At 32.4% G+C, this 13,283-nt stretch overlaps 1 protein-coding gene across 1 annotated transcript in view; it reads right to left on the bottom strand.

Annotated features, from left to right (window-relative positions):
- PTPRM (protein tyrosine phosphatase receptor type M) overlaps positions 1-13,283 on the bottom strand; it is a 1,090,562-nt gene that overhangs the window by 443,265 nt on the left and 634,014 nt on the right. Inside the window, exons 8-9 of the mRNA XM_074202077.1 lie at positions 11,661-11,969; positions 3,200-3,309 (exon numbers count right to left, since the gene is read on the bottom strand). Coding sequence (XP_074058178.1) covers positions 3,200-3,309; positions 11,661-11,969 — 419 coding nt within the window. The remainder of the gene's footprint in view (positions 1-3,199; positions 3,310-11,660; positions 11,970-13,283) is intronic.

Here is a 13,283-nt window from a genome sequence, read left to right as displayed (position 1 = left end):
TTAGTATCTTAGGGTTGACTCATGAATTTGAGTTTGTTCAAAGGTGGCTAGAAAGAGAGGAAGAGAATATAAAATGAATGAACTATTGACTGATCACTTCTTGTGGTATCAAAGAGAGAGAAGAGATTAATAGAAAACAGAGATAACACTATTTACCCACAAGGGAAACATATATTGTGAACTCTGTTCAAAAGTGGGGAGGTAAATTTACCCTAAGGGAAGGTAGTTGTGAAATAGTTAAAGTGAAACTGTCCCTCTTGGAGACCAAATAAATGCCCATATTCAAATCAATTTAGTCAAAGCCAGTTCTTGACAGCAGATGAATAGTGAGCAATAGGGAACTTAGCATGGTGCCAGTTACCTAGGAAGCACTTAATAAATACTTGTTGACTTAACTTGAAGTTCTTAGGACAGCAGATATTTGGATCTATTTTTACCACTGTCATTACCTCATTGAGCAAGAACCAAGGAAGTCTGAAAAGTTTGTGCAAAGAATTAATTTGCAAATATTTCCTAATTTGTTCTTTGGTTCCATTCGTGTGTGTGTGTGTGTGTGTGTGTGTGTGTGTGTGTGTGTGTGTGTACATGTATTCATTTATATTTGGACTTAATCTTTCTCTTATTCTAATACATCTTTATTTTCATCTTCATGTACACAGAATTGTCAAATTCCACTTTCTTCAAGAAGAGATGTTTGGTTTCCTTTAATCTTTAACTTTTTCTTTTCTAATTCATACTCCAGTACTTATCTTTTTTTTTTGATGTCCCTACTTTTTCCACTCAAACATTTCCTTTATTCTTCATTAACCAGGTCTAATCTTGAGATGCATAATACTATACTTTGAGAAATCAATTATTTTCTACCAGAGGTGGAGGGGGAAACCTCACAATCTTAAAGTCAGAAGACCCAATTTTCAGTGGCATTTCCATTGAGTTATCATTGACAAGTTGTAACAGCTTAGTGTCCTTTTCATTCTTTGTAAAACAGTTAATTATGACAGCTCTAAGGATATCTAAGGGTTATTAAGAAGCTTAAATAAGAAAATAATATAAAAGATACTTTGTAAATAGTTGAAGCATGATGTTATTATAATATATAAATGTAAGATATTATTATGATCATGAATAAGAGAACAATGAACATAAAAAGGTGTATATGAGAGAGAGAGGACAGAGAAAAGAACTTTGCATTCAGAAAGATTTTATGTTTAGTCATTAAACTCAACTCAGAAAAGTTCTAAGTTTTCCCCTCTGGTACTTTGTAAATTGATCTTCTGTGCTTATGCATATAGTTTTAGTTTTCAAAAAGTCTGATTTATGATACATTCATTCATCCCCATTGTACTAGCATTTTAGATTAGTGTTCACCTGGGAAATCCTGACTGCTAAATTCCAGAGATTAATGGCTTCTTCCTTTGGGATTTCTATTCTTATTGTTTAAGTACTTCATTTTTTAACACAGAAATATGGTCTTCTGGCAAGAGATGGGGGAAATTTGGCTTTCACCTCAATAGCTTCAGATGAGCATATGCATCTTTTGGGGTAATTGAACCCTCCTATCATCCTTGAAATTTTGCTTCCAAGGCTGACATATTGTTGCTGAATAGTCCTTCAGGTACATATGTCTCTTTGGGATCCCACGGACCCTACTTTCCATGGGTTTTCTTGGCAAGGATACTGGAGTAGTTTGCTATTTCTTTTCCCAGATGATAAAAGCAAACAGAGATTAAGTGACTTGTTCATGGTCACAGAACTAATAAATATCTGAAGTTAGATTTGAACTCAGGACTTGCAAAATCTAGGCCCATTACAACTTATCATCTAGCTGCCCTGATACATCGTATACATTTTCTATTAAAAATACATTAATTTTCATGCAAGTTGAAACCTAAAAACTTCAGAGCAATTAAAGTGACATACTCTAAAAAATTATGAGGGGGTGGCTAGGTGGCGCAGTGGATAGAGCACTGGCCTTGGAATCAGGAGTACCTGAGTTCAAATCTGGCCTCAGACACTTAATAATTACCTAGCTGTGTGGCCTCGGGCAAGCCACTTAACCCCATTGCCTTTAAAAAAAAATCTAAAAAAAAATGCAATCAAATAGTTGTCAGAAGTAATTATGAATCAAGGGAGAAGTCATACATTTTCTTAATATTTCTTCCATTTTATAATAAGATAGTCATTGAACAACATCAATAGCCTAGCATTGAAATCAGCTTTTTTCCTTTATTGAAATTCTTTTAGCTTGAAATTAATTTTTCCTTCCTTTTTTCTTTTCTTTTTTTTTGCATTTCAATACCATGTTTCAGAAGATTTATGGAAACATAAATATAAGGCTAGTTGGGTCAGATATGAGGGTGAACAGTGATTACTGTCTGACAGCTTAATCTGTTCAGTCTTTTGTCAGTTTTTCTGAAAGGTATTCAAGCAGAGGTTCCAGATGAGGAGCAGCAGCAATTCCCAGAAACCTAACAACATATAATTTTGTTGAATTTGCATTCAAATAAATGCTAGCTTTAAAAAAATTCTACCTGCTTACTTCTATTACAATAGGCTTAGTGAAATGATTCTCATACAAATGTGGTGATGAGTGTCACCATTGCTATTTCTATTTTTTTGAACAATTCATCAAAATCTTCTTCACTATCATTCAAACGTCTGACAAACATCACTAGATATAACAGTGTCATCGAAGTCTAAAAAGAGTTGCTAATTTCTGAAAACCAAGAGTCATTATCCTATTGTCACTCCCCAGGTGAATTTATTAACTTTTAAATTGCATAATTGTATTCTCTACAATTCAACAAAACAATATTTTATGGTTAAGAAATATTAAAATCTAAACTTTTTAAATATTTCACACCTAAAAGAAAGAAAATAATTCAATTTGTTAAGAAAGGTAATTTTCAAAATTTATATATTTAACATGCAATTACTGACTTGGAAATAGCCAATTCATTACAAATACTCATTCAAATAGTATATATCCTACATTGATAACTTACATTTATTGGATCTCTGTGTTTAAATATTTTTTAAAGGCTGCTTTAAATGACTACTTCTTTATCAAAACAGTTCCATATTCAACAATGCAAATTTATTGGCATTCCATGAGGTTCTTTAAATCACAATTAGTAGGCACATGCTAAATACTAGTTGAAATGAACTGAAATTATAATAAAATTTATATGTTCTCTACCTCATAAAAGGTGATCACACCATATGTCTGAGCTGGTTCTCTCCACTGAAGAAATATCTTCTCCTCGAAAGTATTTCCTTGGATAGATTCAATGGGAACAGAACTTGGAACTAACAACAACAACAAAATATAGTTTTTGGTCAGATGAATATTATGTTTTAATTTTTCAAAGAGGCATAGTATTTGATATTCTGAGGATATGATCATTTTCCTATAACGACTTTCAAATAGCATTTCCCCAAATTCTTTCCTTCTCTCCTCCCTACCATTTCCCCTTCACTAGGATTTTCTTTAGTGAGAAATAATGAAAACAATATCTAGTCATGTCTTTCTTAAAATAAGAGAAAATATCATTCAATAAATTTTCACATTGTGTTATTTCTTCTTTAAAGGAAAATAAAATATTGAAAAATAATCAAATTTAAAGCTACAAGGTATCTTAAATTTTCATCATCTCTAACACCCTTCTTTTTACAGAAACTAAGGCCCAGAAAGTTGACCAATGTGAACCAGATGAATAGTGTTGACGCCATCTGAGATTTGAACAAGGTATCTCTGACTTTATTATCTTGGCCCCAGCCCCAGGTAAGTTTGAAACACTACCAAATTTAACTTATATGTCATTAAATGATAGAAGGCAATTCTTCAGGAAAATGATCATGACTAGGGAAAAAAAAAACTTAATTCTTTACACAAAATTTCTCATTAATCCAAGCAATTTTTTTAAAAAAAATGTCTTTATTCATAATAGAAAATAGTATAACTATGACCTATAGATTTGGTGGCCACTAATTAGTAGCCAGGACATACTGCATTCCAGAAACAGGAAATGATGACAATGAAAAGCTAACCCTTGAAATAAATTTCTTAACATGAAAATGCTATAAAAATCAATGATCAGATAAGGGATGGGTATATATATATATATATATATATATATATATATATATATATATATATATATATATATGGAAAGGTAACAGGGAGTAGAGGATATAATTCTGGACCTGAATTCAGGATTCAAGTCATAACTATAATACTTTAAATAGGCCCTTTTGGCAAATCATTTAAAGCTAACTGGGCCTTGCTTTCCTCATTACAGTTGTTCTGTGATCCAATAAAATGACATATTATAAGATTCTTCATACATTTTAATGTACTCTATAAATATATTATTGTAGTACAGAAATATAGAGGTGCTTCATTAGTTTTCCCTTGATTTCTTGGCTTTTGTCAAGTCCCAGTTTCAAGTTTCAATTGCTTAAGCACAAAGGCTTTTGTAAGAGAATATAAGAGGATGTACATCACATTATGAACAGAATTAGACCCCAAAAAGATGAAAATTTGAGTTCAGTTTTCACATATATATGTGTGTGTGCATAAAACAATTCTTATACCTAATCAAATAATGTTGTTAATGTTCCTTAATCTCTTAGGCTAGAAACTTTTGGATTTTCTATCCTCTTTTCTCTTCTATATTCAAATTGTGTTTTTCTCCAAAATGATTCTTGGATGAAAAGGAAAGAAATTATGAATAAATATTAGAAGAGTTAGATATGATAAAAATTCTGTAGAATATTAAATAGATATAGAAAGGTGTATGTTTCTTAGTTGTGAATGGTACCTTCACAAAAATTGACCATGTAGTAAGGCATTAAAACCTCACAAACAAATGCAAAAAAATATAACTATCAAATGAATCTTTTTGACAATTACATTGAACAAAAGATTTTTGAATCATAAATTAAAATTAATTGGAAAGTAAATAATAATCCTTTAGAATGAGTGACTTAAAAAAACAAATCATAGAAACAATAATTTCATTTAAGATAATGACAATAAAATTTATGGGATGCAAACAAAGCAATTCTGGGGGAAATTTATATCTCTAAATGTTTAAATCACTAAAGAGAAAAAGAAGAGCTCAAAGATTTGAGCAAGCAACTAAAAATACTAGAAAAAAATAAAATGCCTCTTGGAAAGTCTCTAAAACTTTTGTTCATGATTAATCATTTCCCTCTCAAACATAGTTTACATCTAGTAGTCAGAAGGAACTTTTATAGACCATGTTTTTATCAAGCCAGTAAAAGCTTAATAACCTACCATGACTGTCTACCAAGTATTTCATAAAATCCCAAATTCTAAATTTCAAGGCATTCCATAGTGTAGCTCCATCCCAATTTTCCAACATTATTTTTCTATTCTTCCCAAGTTGTATCCCCACTGAAGATGACTAGATCTGCTCTCTATACCTAGACCTTTATGTCTATTTCTCTTCCATATCTTATCCATTTTCCCCACACAGAAATGTCCTCCTCCTTTGTCTAAATTCTAACAATGTTTCAGTGCTCAAGTCAAGCTCCCTCTCTTTTATAAAGCCTTTCTTAACTACTCTAGCCCACAAGGAACACATTACATTTAAAGGCTATACAAAATAGTCTTACACATTTTTTTAATTCAGTAATGATTTCACATAAGAATCAGCATAACATAGTGAAGAGAGAATGGATTCAGAATCTCATATGAGGAATACAACCCTAGGTAAGTCATATAGATTCTCAGAGTCTTATGCAACTCTAAAATGATAAGCTTGAGAGGTTACCAGTACACATTGCAATGTAAGGACAGTCCCTCACTAGGAGATATTTGCAAAAATTAAATCAAAGTTGCATTTAAAAAAAATTTTTTTTAAAAAAATTATTCTTAGATATGCTCTCTTCCCCCTATAATTATTAGCTCTCTTGGGACAGATAAGAAGTCATGGTTTCATGTCATATTAAAATGTCAGACTTTGAACTTCCAGCGTGGAGTCAAGATGGCAGCATGATGCTAGCATGCTCCCAGATCTTTTCCCTGTGCAATGCTAAATGGAACCTCTGCACAGACATTAAAACTACAGATCCCACCCCCCCAAAAAAGGAAAAGATTGAAACAAGTTTTCAACCATAGACATCGTGGAGGATCTTCGGTGAAGGTCTGTCTCTTCAGGGGAAAAGAAGAAAAGCCAAGCTAGGCAGGGAATGAGAAAAACACTGGGAGTCTTTTAGCCACAGTGAAGTCCAGGTCCCAGCAACTAGACAACAGCACAGGCCCTGGTAGCCAGATAGCAAACCAGCAGGGAAGGTCCCAAATCAGACAAAGTCTGAACCTTGGGAAAATTGGGGCAAAAGATAGGATTGGGTTGGGAATAAACCATGGCATAGGCAGACCTTGAACATAAAGGAGGAAATAAATCTCTGCAAAGGCAACACCTGGGCTGCATAGGCAACATCTTGGCAAGCGATAAACGATGGATCAGATCTCAGCTGCAGTACAAAAAGCTTGGGAGCTATACTCCCTATACCCCAGGAAGAAAGCTTAAACAATCAAAATGAGCAAAAAAAGCTAAATAGCACTAACCATAGAAAGCTACTATGCAGATAGAGATGATAAAAATGCCATCTCAGAAGGAAACCTACATGTGGAGTCTCAAAGGAGTCTACAAATTGGACTTGAATCCAAAACCTCATAGAATTGATTAAAATGGAATTGAAAGACTAAAGAAGAGAGGAAGAAGAAAATGGAAAGAGTAAATGAAAGTCATGCAGGAAAATTATGAAAAACTGACCAAAGAAATTAACACCTGTTAAAATAAAAATAGGTCAAAGGTATGAATAGACAGTTTTCAAATGAAGAAATTAAAGCTATATATAATCATATGAAAAAAATGTTCCAGATCATTATTGATCAAAGAAATGCAAATTAAAATGAGGTGTCACCTCACACTTATCAGATTGACCAAGACGAGAAAAAAGGGAAAAATGATCAATACTGGAGAGATTGTGGGAGGAATGGGACATTAATGCATTGATGGTGGAGTTGTGAATGGATCCAACCTTTCTGGAGAGCAATATGGACCTATGCCCCAAAAGCAATAAAACTGTTCATACCCTTTGACCCAGCAATTCCATTTCTAGGTCTATATTCAAAAGAAATTATAAAAATGGGAAAAGTCCTACATGTTCCAAAATATTCATACCAGCTCTTTTTGTAGTGGCAAAGAACTGGAAATTGAGGAGATGCCCATCAACTGGGCAATTGCTAAGCAAGTTATGGTACATGAATACTATGGAATATTTTTGTTCTATAAGAAACCATAAATGGTCAAACTCTAAAGAAGTATGGAAGACTTACAGGATCTGATGTTGGGCAAAGGGAGACAAACCAAGACAACAATGTACATATTAACAACAAGACTGTGAGATGATCAACCTTAATGGAAGCAGCTACTCTCAGCCATCCAGAGAGCCAGAAAAACTGTATTAGACAGGCTATGGATAATGCTATCCCATCCAGAGGAAGAAAAACAAAACAAAACAAAACTCAACCCTTCAGAATCTGATGAACACTTTATAAAAATAATCTTATGTATCTCTTTCCCTTAATCCTAATTCCTCATTGCATAAGTGATTAATATGTAAACATGCTTATCCAAAATATGTATGTACAATGCTAATCTGAGTGTTCTCTGCTGAGGGGAGGGTGGTGGGAAGGGAGGGTGGAAGTAAATTTTGTAACTTAAAAAATATATGTGTGCATCTGGATTAATTAATTAACTTTTAAAAAATAAAAGTAAAAATAATCAACTGGAAAAAATGTCAGTTTTCAAAAAACAAAAATTGAACAACTGGAAATGGAATGCAACTTAGCAAAAATTAACCAATTAGAAAAAGCAGCACAAAAGTTAACTGAAGAAAATAAAAGCTTAAAAATCAGAATTAGACAAATAGAAACCAATGAATCTATAAGATATTAAGATTCCATCAAAGTCAAAAGGTACATGAATGTAATGGAGTTCTAATGTTCTATTAGAAACCATGAATGATCAGATTCTAAAGAAATAAGGAACAAATTACAGGAACTGATATAGAATGAAGGGATCAGAAACAAGAGAATATTGTATGTATTAACAACAATATTTTGAGTTGATTAACCTTGATGGATGCAGCTCCTCAGAGAACTAGGAAAGTCCTGTGTGACCTACTATGAACAATGCTATCCAAAACCAGAGGAAGAAAAGCAAAGCAAAACAAAAAACCTACAGAAGATGAATGAACACTATGTTCGCCTTTTAAAAAAAATTTCTCTTGTTTTTCTTCCCTATTTCGTGATTTTCTTTCTTTTCCCTTCGTCCTAATTCATCATACAGAAAATTACTAATCTGTAAATATGTAAAACACATATGTATATGTACAATGTTCACCAGACTGTTCACTGCCAAGCGGAGGGAAATGGAAAGGAAGGGTGAAAGGAAATTATGTAACTTATAAGTATGCATTTGTATATGGATGAATGTTGAAAAACTTTCATAACTTTAATTGGAAAAATAAAATATCAATTGGGAAAAGTGTCAGAGTTTGTGCTTCAGACCAAAAAAAAAAATCTAAGAGAATTTTGGAGGGTACATTAGGAAAGGTCATTGGTTTCAGAACCATAGTGAAAAATATTTTTTTCCACCAAGAACTACTAGTTTTCCTTTTCAAATGGTGAAATTTAATTTCCTAGCTATATTATTAAATTTTACCAGTGACAAACAATAATTACTGAAAAATTTCATTGGATGCCAGATCTATCTTTGGCCCAAAGAAGTATAGGAAAGTAAGCACAATTAATTTCAATTCTAGCTCGACCTGTGAAGGCAGAAAATATAACAGAAAATTTGAAACCTTCTAGAATGAGTAATTTTATTGCAGTGTTAATTCATTTCCTACATATTTAGAATTACTTAAATAAATAATTTTAGAATTTTATTGCACAGACAGGGAAACAAGGAATTCAGTTTATTTTGGATTTATTTGTAGCCTCCAATTCTACTGAAACTATTATTAATGAAAAAATATTTGCTGATTCCATAGAATATTTTAAGTAAATCATCATATCAGAATCTGTAACATGTTGAGCACATAATATGTTTCTAATAAAGACTTGCTAGTTTAGTAAAGGAAAAGAAGGTATTAATATTTTAAAACATTAACATTTTATTATTAATGAGTGATATTAATATTAGTAACTCCAGTATAAACATGGAATAATGGTTTGTATACTTTGTATATATATATATATATGTAGATATGAATATAAATGTATTTCTGTATGCTTATATACATGTTTTACATATATAGGCATATCTATATTAAATATGTGAATATATGTGCTTGTATCTTCAGATTATTTCAATAAATAGGTGATCTCACTGATGTAGTGAGATCTTCTTCCAATACAATGTACAATGTAATCAATCATTTTTGCCCTATAGAACACTTACCAAAACCTTCCATAAATCTTTCTTCAAATAGATCTTTCTCTAGGGTTCTTAAAAGTATAATACATAAGCCATGTAATTTTTTTCTTACTGTTGTTACAAACTCAGTTTGCCTCCTTTTCCAGTGATATATCTTATTGAATCTGTTTTAGGTCACTTTTTACCCACAATTTGTTCCTGTTATACATGCGGTAAGTTTATTTATATCACTATAAGGTCTCTCCATTGTCTGTTGATTGTCTCACAATTTTAAGATTGCAGCATGGCACTATTCACAGTCATGTAACATCACAGGAAGAATTCTGGTACATTAATAAGATGCGCTTTTCTTTCAGGAAGAAATATGGGGAAGTCTGAAAGATCTGTACAATTGTCTACATGAAGATCATATAACTGAGTAGTATTTGGTTGAATTCAACAACCTCCAAGTTCTGTCTCATTTGTTGAAACTAAAACATAAAACTGGCACATACAGTGGCTTTAAGTCTATGATGTAACCACATATTTTTTTCCCATTCAATCTTCACAACAGCTCTGAGGGCAATTTTATCATGTATCCCCCAATTTAGAAATGAGGAAACTGATGTTCAGACAGGCTGATTAAAATATCTTTGATAAGAAAACATCAAAGTGGGTCACAAAGAGTAGACACAATTCAAAATGATTAAATAGCAACATCCACCAAAAGAATTGATTGAGTTTGTTTTGCTTTATTCTTCATAATTCACAGTATAAGAAGATAATAGATTTATAGCTGTATGGGACTTTACAGCCCAGCTAGTCAAATGTCTTCATTCTAAGGATAAGGAATCTGAGGCTCAGGAAAGTTAAGTAATTTGGCCAAGGTCACATTTGTTGCTATTCAGAAATGGGATTTCAATTCTTATCTTCTGACCCCAAACAGTACCCATTCCACTATTCTGGTTCCTTTAAAAGCTTGTATAAAACAGTGCACTGAATTTGGAACAAAAGGACTGAGGTTCAGATCACAGCTCTCTCATTCATGATTTGTCACAACTAACCCAGGTCTTAGGTCCTTACTGATAAGATGAGATAGATAGAATAGAAGGCTTTGCTAAAAGATTAATCTATATCACTTACCCAAAGGCTTAGTTTCACAGAAGGGATTCAAACTCAAGGTTTGAATATCAGCTTTATGGCTGATGCTCTGACCATTATATCATGATACCTCTCAAGAAGAAAATGCTTTGTAAATATAATTTTTTGATTGTCATTCAGTCATTTCAGTTCTTTCGGATTCTCCATGACCCAATTTGGGGTTCTGTTGGTAAAGATACTGAGGCAGTTTGTCATTTCCTTCTCCAGTTCCTTTTATAGATGAGGAAATTGAGACAAACAGGGATAATTGATGCACCCAGGGTCACACTACTAGAAATTGTCTGAGTTCAGACTTGAACTCAGGTCTTCCTGATTCTAGGCCCAACATTCTATCGACTTTGCCATTTTAGCACAATTTTAACACATCCTAGAGAGGAGAATAATATTAAACATACTTAGCATATTGTCTTGATAGCTCATGATAGATGATTAATAAATTCTAAATGACTGAAATTGAGAACAATAATGCCAGACCTTAAAAGGCCATCCATGACTATATATACAGAAAGGCAATATGATATAATTGATATAATTGATCTGCTCATGTGATTCTAGGCAATCATGCCCTTTCAAACTGCAAAAGAGAGAAGCCTGCTTTGGTAAAGGCAGTTTCCTTACCTAGCAATTGCCTAAACCAGAGATCTCAAACACAAGGACAGAAACACTCTCCACCAAAGTTGAATCAGATAAAAATGTAGGTTTGAAATATTTAACAAAAAATATATAATATAAACTAGATAATGTTAATATATAGTTTTCAAGTCAATTTGTGGCCCTGGGAGGTCTTTTCATACAATTAAGTGGTGCTCATTTATATGAGTTTCACACAATTGCCCTAGACAATGAAATTACAGATCTATCCCATTTCCCAATACAGATCTTTCTTAGTTCTTAAATATACTGAAGCACAAGCATACATGCAGTATAAGCATATCTTTTATTAAAGCCTGGATTTTTTTAATCCCATTTCAGCTTTCTTTTTAAAGCGATATATGGTTTTTTAAAAAGCTTTACTGAAAAATTTAATTTTAAAATACTCACGGTCTTCATCTGTCTGTACGATAAGTTCTTGACTTTCTTTTCGTCCCTCCGGATTCATGAGGATGAGTTTCACACTGACATTGGTGTAGGGTGACAGGTTAGTGATTGTGTGTTGCGGGTGTGAATTATCTGTGTCCCAGCTTACTTCTTCTCGGACTTGTTCTTGTCCTCCCACTTGGTAACAGTAATGGACAGTGAGGTTATAACTATGACAGCGAGTGACATTGTAGCCAAATGGCTCCCAACGGATGGTAATTTGCCGGGATTTGATCTCAACTACTTCAAGTTTTCTAGGTCCACGCATTGGATCTGTACAAAAAAGAATTGTAGAAAACCACATCAGAGGAGTTTGAATTATTTTGTTTCTTGTTATCCACTTACTTTTCACCAGAGAATATAATCGCAATACAGTGAAAATAATTCTATATTAGCTGAGGATTGACTATATTTATTCAACAATTATTCATTAAGGGAAAGGTACTTTGTGAAAGGCATTGTGATATACACCGAATATAAAAAGATGAAGTAAATGAAATAGTCCTCGCAAGGAAAAACATAATTTGAAGACAAAATATACAAATAATAATAATAATAATATAAATTGATATATATAAGTATATAGTAGATGTAAAAAAAAAAGCAATGCCTACTTAATTACTATATAACCCAGATTTTCCACAATGTTCCATATTTCAGTAAAAGAAAATGCACTTTTAAAGAGGCCTTAAAAAGGAGAAAATTTTGGAAGGCCATGTGTTTAGTTTGGGATCTAGAAAAATAAAAGGTGCAAGAAAGGGGCAGCTAGGTGGCATAGTGGATAGAGCACCAGCCCTGGAGTCAGGAGTACCTGAGTTCAAATCCAGCCTCAGACACTTAATAATTACCTAGCTGTGTGGCCTTGGGCAAGTCCTAAATCCCATTTGCAAAAATATTTTTTAAAAAATCTATTAAAAAACCCCTTCAATCTAAAAAAAAAAAAGAAAAGGTGCAAGAAATTCAAAAATGAATAAGTAACTTCTCCAAAATAGACTATAATAATCTCCAAAGAATCTTCAAAATTACTGAATTACTTTATTTATCTAAATTACTACTATTAGAAAATATTTAGAAATAATATTGGGGCTTTTTTCTTGATTAGAAACTTTTATAAGATTAAAGGGAATGTCTAATTTTATCTACTGCTTCACTGGCTGACTATTTAGAAAAGTTCCAATGAGCTAGAGATCCCTCATAAACAAATTAATATGCATCCCCCCCTCCCTTTTGTTTATTAATCAATCTATCTACAACAAGACTGTTCTAAACATTCTCCAGAAGTTTCCATCATTTCTGTTTTTCAATAAGCTGACTAAATGCTTTGGATATTGGTTTATATAAATCATGTAGTATAAACATATCTTTTATTAAAGCCTGGATTTTTTAAAAAATCCTTAAGATTCAACAGAAAATAACTTTCATAAACAAACCTATATTATCCTTTTGTTTGGGTAAAAAGTTTGAAAAACACAAATATAAATTTCAAAGTTGTTCCAGGAATAAAAAATAAAGAAATTAAAATAAAATAGAAAACAGAAAAATTAAATTAAAAAATAAGTCCTTTGGGGGGGCAGTAAGGTGAGCCAA

The sequence above is a fragment of the Macrotis lagotis genome, chromosome X, assembly GCF_037893015.1.
Source record: "Macrotis lagotis isolate mMagLag1 chromosome X, bilby.v1.9.chrom.fasta, whole genome shotgun sequence".
NCBI classification, from domain to species: domain Eukaryota; kingdom Metazoa; phylum Chordata; class Mammalia; order Peramelemorphia; family Peramelidae; genus Macrotis; species Macrotis lagotis.
The sequence above is the reverse complement of the archived record's forward strand: the minus strand, read 5'-3'. Positions and strand labels throughout refer to the sequence as shown.